The 7609-nt window shown below is 30.7% G+C and overlaps 2 protein-coding genes across 2 annotated transcripts; one reads left to right on the plus strand and one right to left on the minus strand.

Moving 5' to 3' along the window:
• Positions 1 to 1714: 1714 nt before the first annotated feature.
• LOC131618256 (auxin-responsive protein SAUR32-like) lies at positions 1715 to 2454 on the minus strand. The gene has a single exon (XM_058889519.1). It carries the CDS (start codon positions 2150 to 2152, stop codon positions 1829 to 1831), a length of 324 nt encoding a protein of 107 aa, XP_058745502.1. The 5' UTR covers positions 2153 to 2454; the 3' UTR covers positions 1715 to 1828.
• A 2209-nt stretch (positions 2455 to 4663) lies between these two features.
• LOC131619978 (uncharacterized) lies at positions 4664 to 6520 on the plus strand. Its single transcript, XM_058891008.1, has 4 exons — positions 4664 to 5312; positions 5394 to 5530; positions 5821 to 5904; positions 6515 to 6520. Exons 1-4 carry the CDS (start codon positions 4664 to 4666, stop codon positions 6518 to 6520), a joined length of 876 nt encoding a protein of 291 aa, XP_058746991.1.
• The last annotated feature ends 1089 nt before the right edge of the window (positions 6521 to 7609 follow it).

Below are 7609 nucleotides of genomic sequence, written 5' to 3' on the forward strand. Positions count from 1 at the left end.
TACATGCAAAATCTCATTTTCCCACTTTATGGTCCATAGGTTTCATCATATATGTAACATGTACTAGGGTTCTTCTAAGAAATTAAAAGTCATATATTTTGAATTCATAACAATTTATTAATTATTTTAAATATAATTAAATTAAGATATATGTTTATATAATTTTAAATTAAGTACTTACACCATGTTAAAGAAAATTAAATCTTGAAAAGAGGGGGAAAAAGTGTAATAAGTTGATTTTGAGAATCATTAAGAGGTAAAAAAGCAACAAAGAAAAAAAAAAAGCAAAGGCGTGCCATTTGATTTTAGTGCTTGGCTTTAATTTATTATCGCTTTAATCACAATGTCGATCATTGACCTTAATTATATGGACCCTAATCTCTTGCAACAGTGTCTTCACTTTAATTTAATTTAATGGGGTAGGAGCATAAGAGAGAAAATGGAAGAAAAATAGAAAACCAAAAAGATGATAAATTTATAAGATATAGATAATTGTGAAAAATATCTTAAATAATTAAACATTATGATCCATATTTGAAATCATTTCTATGTTAAAATTTTCTTTCTTATTGTTTTCCTTGCCATAACGGAATTAAGGATGACAAAACGGGCTGAATTTAACAGACAAAATTTTTAATCTTCTGCTATCTAATATGTCTATTTTAATTTGTCCCGTTTATTTGTAGATTTTTGCTTGTGCGAGCACTAAAAGAAAATTTTAAAAACTTTTAGTCTTTAGGACTGCAAGGTTTGCATGTCTGTCTCGTCCTCATTTTTCTCAACCACAAAAGTGAAACTATTGGTGGCAAAACGGATGTGGCCCATCATGCATCATCATGCATGCTTGGTTTTTCCGCATTATTTCATAGAGCGAGCCAAATTTTTAGTCTCACATCTTCTAATATGTTTGTCTTGTTCTGCCCTATTTATTTGAGAACTTTTGCATATGTCAATATTAATAAGAATTCTAGCAACTTTTAAACTTTAGGTGTACAAAATCCTCATATTTGTCTCATACTATTTTTTTTTTCAATTAAGGTTTTAGGATCGCACCTCAACTATGTTTATTCAATCATATCCTATTATTTATAGGCTTTTGTAGGGTGGTCTTAAACAAGACAGTCCTATTATTTGTAAGTTTTTGTAGAGGGGTCATGAACAGGACAGACATGACAGATATGCCATGCCCGTTTACCACCAGTAAACGACATATCTTACAAAATAACAAAATTCAATAATTCTAGTACATTTTTTCAAATAAAATCTGACTGATTAGATCTTTCTCTCTCACTTAAATCTCACCATTCAAAAATATAGATCTAAGGCATTTTTTTGGGCTGAATTTGAGTATCCAGAATAATGTAGCCCTAATTCTAATTCATCGGTTAATGGTTAACCCTACTTTAATGCGATAGACCAATTTGATAATGACAATTTCAATCACTCATCATAAAGGAAAAGACACAAAAAAATTTAGCCCTACTTATAGTCAATTCATTCTTTTCAATTTTCTTATCTTTTCTAAAAGAGTGGTGTACCAATTATTCTCACGCGTGAAAGAAGAAAAAAAATCTTCAACTAAAAAATAGAAAAACCTCACTACTTTCCATTAAAGTTCCTATCAAATTAAAACCAAAAGTAACTACAATTGGAAAACCAACATTCTGAGGTCTTCAACTTCAAAATAAACTAAGGTTTATTGTACTTAATATAATTAACAAAAAAAACTCAAAAATTCTATTAAAAAAAACTAAATTTACATGACTTTAGGGTGAAGATAAACTTGTTTTTATTCTCCAAATTTTGTGGTTTATGATAAGATCATAAATCATAAACCAAAACAACCAACATGTTGGTGAAGATTTTTGCCTCTATCAATCAAACCACGAACGTTTCTGAATTCTTCAACATGACAAGGAATAGTGATAGTTCCTTTTTGATCAAATCCATATTCTTCTTCTGCCTCTTTCAATAGTTGAATGAAAAGAGGATGATTGAAGTACATAACAGGAACAACAAACCTTTGTTGATCTTCTCCTTGACCTACTTTGATTGCCATGAACCCTTTTGGAACACCTTTGAACTCTTGCTTTTGGAGTTGTTGTTGTCTATGCAAATGAAAACTCTTTGGACTCTTTTCAACAAGACCCATTTTTGTTTAACCAAAAAATAACACAAAGAGAGAAGAAAATACACAAGCTTTGAGAGAGGAAAATTGAAGTTTTTATAGGAAAACAAGTTCTAGGTATTTTTTTGACTTATTGATGAAAATAAAGGAAGAGTTTCCCATAGGGTTTGAAAAAAAGCTATATGTCATGGTTTGATATGATTAAGGAAGAGGTGTAAAAGGCAAAAAATAACATGAAGATGAAGAGAATATATAGGGAAGGTAGAGAAGAGGCAATAGTTCAAAGAGTAGGGATTAGGTTATAGACTTTAAGTTGGACTCTACACCGTTTGATTTTGGTTGGTGATGATTAATCACCATATTTTATGGATCAATCAAATGATTCCAACAAATTTAGAGAGGAAATAGGAAAAGTTGGTTGGAATCCCCATTTATCAAATAAAAGTCACACAACTTTAATATTTTTTATGAATATAAAAACTAATTTATTACTTCAATTTTTAAATCATATTTTTTTAATAGGCAACACAACTATTATAAACAAAATGAGTACAAGGGTTGTTTTTAAATCATTTTTTAAAAGTCATACAATTTATTATAAGTTAAAAATAAAAAATTATTTAGGTTCATAGTATTAAACTCGATGTACTTCTAGATTAATTTAGAGATTCATTGTATATGTGTTTCTACTATTTCTTATCTTTAGGTAAGTTTTTTTTAACCACTAATCTAGTTCCACATCTAACCAAATAAAATATTTTAATATACATTCGAATATCTTAATCTAATTTATAAAAGTTAATATAATTAGATTGGACGATATTATTAAAGTTTAAACTGGAGATCAATTGAATGTTTGAATTTTTAGTGGTTACCATTATTTTATCTAGGAATAAAATAAATTTAAACGCAAATATTAGTTAATGATTCAAAAAAAAAAAATCAGTTTTAGTTGTTTTTTTGTTTTTATTTGTTACTTTATTTTTTATTTGTAACAATGATAATCTTTTTAATATTATTTTTTAAAAAAATTATTAAAATATTAATTATTATTTATTAATATGATTTATTTTAATTTTAAATTTTTATTTAAATTATACATTTTAGTTTCAATTTTAATTATAAATTTAAATTAACAAATTATTAAATTTAACTTTTATGCATACAAATAATTTTAACTAAAAATAAAATTTATATTTTATTTTTTAAATAATATATTTAAAACTCATGAAATTACTTTCATCTCTTATTAATATAATTATTTTTAGTTTAAAAAATTATCAACTCAACTAATTTAAAAAATTTATTTTTTATTTTTATCTAATGGTCTAATAATTAGAATTTCACTCCTTAAATGTTCCTTAAATGTGAATAAGTCAAATAAATAAATAAATAAAATAAATGTGAGTTTAAACCTACACTCCTGCAGTCGAATACCCCTATAGATATCAACCAATCTTAATTGATGAAATTTTTTAAATATTAATACTAATAGGTGGGTTGTTTTTTTATATAATAGAAGTCAAATTATATTAACTCAAAAGTAGGGAAAATTTTAATGAGTAGAAGTAAAATGAGCATCATGCTCATATTGTGCATTTATTTGTCTCTCTTAAAGAGAAGCAAATAAGATTATTCCAATCTTGGATATAAAGTAGAGCAAAATAGAATTGAGTTGAATAAGAAGAGTGTAACCTGTATGGTCTTCATTAACAATACTATAAAGAGAGATTGAATCTGTTTTAAAAATAACTCTCTTGACACCAATATTACCCGTCAAATAAATACTTATTTGAAGGACCCATATTTCATCCAAAATTGAACATTTTACTTAACACAACAATAACAACTAACATTGTTAACTTATATTCATGTTTTTCTAATCCTTGCAAATAGAATAAAGAAAGTTATAAGATCAGTAATTTCTTATTCTCAATCAGCCTTTTTATCAAACAGACAGATTATTGATAGTATTCTAATAGCAAACGAGATAGTGGATGAGGCTAGAAGGAAAAAAAGGAAATGCTTATGTTCAAAGTCGATTTCGAGAAGGCATATGATTTGCGTTGATAGGATGTATCTACAAGGTGATAGCCAAAATCCTTGCAAATAGATTAAAGAAAGTTATAGGATCAATAATTTCTGATTCTCAATCATCCTTTTTATCAAACAGACATATTCTTGACGGTATACTAATAGCAAACGAGATAGTGGATGAGGCTAGAAGGAAGAAAAAGGAAACGCTTATGTTCAAAGTCGATTTCAAGAAGGCATATGATTTGCGTTGATAAGATGTATCTACAAGGTGATAGCCAAAATCCTTGCAAATAGATTAAAGAAAGTTATAGGATTAGTAATTTCTGATTCTCAATCAGCCTTTTATCAAACATATATATTCTTGACAGTATTCTAATAGAAAACGAGATAGTGGATGAGGCTAGAAGGAAGAAAAAGGAAATCCTTATGTTTAAAGTCGATTTCGAGAAGGCATATGATTCACTGGACTGGAGTTTTTTGGACTGTGTGATATCTAAGATGTGTTTTCATAAAAAATGGAGAAAGTGGATTGCAGAATGCTTAAAATCAGCAAGGGTCTCCATTCTAGTTAACGACAGCCCGACTAACGAATTCAGGATGGAGAGAGGACTTCGGCAAGGTGATCCGTTGTCACCATTCCTATTCCTCATAGCTGCTGAAGGATTTAGTATGCTAATGAAAAAGGCGGTTGAATGCGGTGAATTCATTTGGTACAAAATCGAGAAAGGAACTGATCGATTCACACATCTGCAATATGTTGATGATACCTTGATTATTGGGGATAAAAGGTGGTCAAACATTCGAATTATTAAGGCGAATCTTTTGATGTTCGAAGTAATGTCAAGACTAAAGGTTAATTTCAACAAGAGCAAGATAGTAGGGATAAACATCCATGATAGATGGCTTGAAGAGGCATCAAAGATCCTAAACTGTCAAAAAGGCTTCATTCCCTTTATTTATCTAGGCCTTCCCATTGGTGATAACCCAAACAAAATTAATACATGGTGGCCTGTTATAGAGACTGTGAGATCCAGACTCTTGAGATGGAAAAATCGTTATATTTCTTTCGATGGTCGTGTAGTCCTTATCAAATCAGTCTTCCATGCTCTTTCGGTCTACTTCCTCTCGTTCTTCGAAGCCCCGACAGGTATCATTTATAAGTTAGAATCTATATTTAAACAGGGGTTGGGTATTAGAAAATTGAATTTGTTCAATGTGGCTCTATTAGGAAAGTGGAAATGGAAAATCAAATCGGAAAGGCACAGGCTATGGTTAAAGGCGTTGAAGAATAGATATGGGGAGGAAGAGGTCATGAGGGGCATGGCTAGTAGTAAAGATTCAAATTGGTGGAAAAAGTTGTGCAAGGTAGATATATGACAATGGGAAACTCAATTTTTTTTCTGTTAAAGAGGTGTATAAAGATTTATTTAATTTTGATTATGATCACCATTTTGATGCTTGGCATAAGGTTTAGCACAAAGCAATACCTTCAAAATTTTCATGTTTTGGTTGGAGATTACTTCAAAATAGTCTAGCTACTAAGAATAATTTTTATAGAAGGAATGTCATTGGTCAAGGATCCAGTAGGTGTATCGGGGACTGTGTTACTGTTAAATCTATACCTCACTTGTTTTTCGAGTGTCCTTATTTTTCAGGTATCTGGAAATAAGTTTGCAAGTGGTTACGCATTTCCACTGCTTTGCACAGAGAAAGTATGGAGCATTTTGTTCAATTTGAAGGTCTGTTTGGAGATGATAAGGAAAACTTGTTGAAAGCCCGAGTGATTTGGTTTGCATGTGTATGGAGCATTTGGAAAGCTAGGAACGCCAAAATCTTTTGCAACAAAGAAGTGGAATCTGAGAAGATAATTGAATACACGATCGAGTATTCCTAGAGGTGGTTGTCATCACTCAACGCGAATGTGAAATTCAACTATGCTCAATGGAGGACAAATCCTAGGCCATGTCTCGACCTATGAATTCTAAGGATGGGATCATTTTGATTATGATTAGGAGTGCTGTTTGTTTTTAGAAAGGAACATGTCATTTCTGGTTGTGCTCTCTATCTCTTTCAGAATTTCATCGGTCTGGATTCGCTTTGGATTAAGACTTTCTGGCTCATCGGACCATTTTGATTGCTTCGAATTTTGTTGTTTTTGGTGTGGTGCTTTGGTACATTCTTTTCGCAGGGATGCTGTCTTTTGACAGTGATCTTTTCATTCGTAATGCGTCGCTGGGATCAATATAGGAGGCTTTGGTTTGGGAGCAGTTTGTTAATAACTTTTTTTTCCTAGAATCTTGTTTAGGTCACTTTAGTTTGTATCTATTCTTTTTCTGGTTTTTGGTTTAGGAATAAGGTTATTTGCTGCATAAGTTCTATATTTAGGTATTTACACCCATTGGTTGTGGGATAGTGTAGGTCTTTGTTTGGTCTCTTGTTGGCTTGTGGTGTTTGAAGCAGGGTGTTTGTATTTATCCTTATGGCATGTCTCATGCTATTTTACTTTCTTTATATAAAGTTTCTTTTGATGTTTCAAAAAAAAAAGGAATCAACTTTAAAAAAATTTCCTGCTCTTGTAATCAATCCTAGATAATGGTGTTGCACTTCATTGTGTTGCTGTTATTATCATTGTTTTCATTATTTTAAGTTTTCATTTCAACACTTTGCATCCAAGATGGATCGTTAATGCATTCACATTCTAATTAGTTGATAAGAGTTTCACTCAGATCACAGATGTTTTATGTAGATTGATGAGATGGCAATATCTTGACCCATGTTTTTCGTCAAATTGGATAAAGATTTCCCCTCGATTGTTAGCTCAACTGAGGCAATATGTCATAAATAAAAAATAAAATAAAATACTTTTCCCTTAATTGCCAGGTGAACCGAGGTAATAGGCCAAACAAAAATAAAAGATTCTAAAATGTAGTTGCTGGGATTTGAATGCGTCTCCCTAGAATACTTTTCCCTCGGTTTCCAACTCAACCGAGGTAATAGGTCATAAACAAAAATATATAAAAAAATTTAAAAGTTGCTAAAATGCATTTGCTAGGATTCGAAGGCGGGTCCCTGAATAGTTTTCCCCTCGGTTGTCTGCTCAACCGAGGGAATAGATAGTATTTTTTTATGAATAAAATAAAATATGGCGCGCCTTTGGTTTAGACCTCAGTTGTTCGTTGGCTGAGGTGAAAGATTTGTCATAAAATGTAATATTGTAGTAGTGATAAATTTTGGTGCAAGAGTACATCAAGGACATAAGTCATCAACAATCGTACCTCTTCGCTATCATTCTTCATTAGTGAAGAGTTTAATCAACACCATTTTCCATAGTGTATTGCGCATACAAGTTGGACCATTCCATTTCCAAATAACTTCAAACAAGGAAGTATTATGATATTGTTAGGATCATAGTGCATAACATCATAAGCTGATTTGAGATTAAAT

This window comes from Vicia villosa, linkage group LG7 (assembly GCF_029867415.1).
Source record: "Vicia villosa cultivar HV-30 ecotype Madison, WI linkage group LG7, Vvil1.0, whole genome shotgun sequence".
Taxonomy (NCBI): domain Eukaryota; kingdom Viridiplantae; phylum Streptophyta; class Magnoliopsida; order Fabales; family Fabaceae; genus Vicia; species Vicia villosa.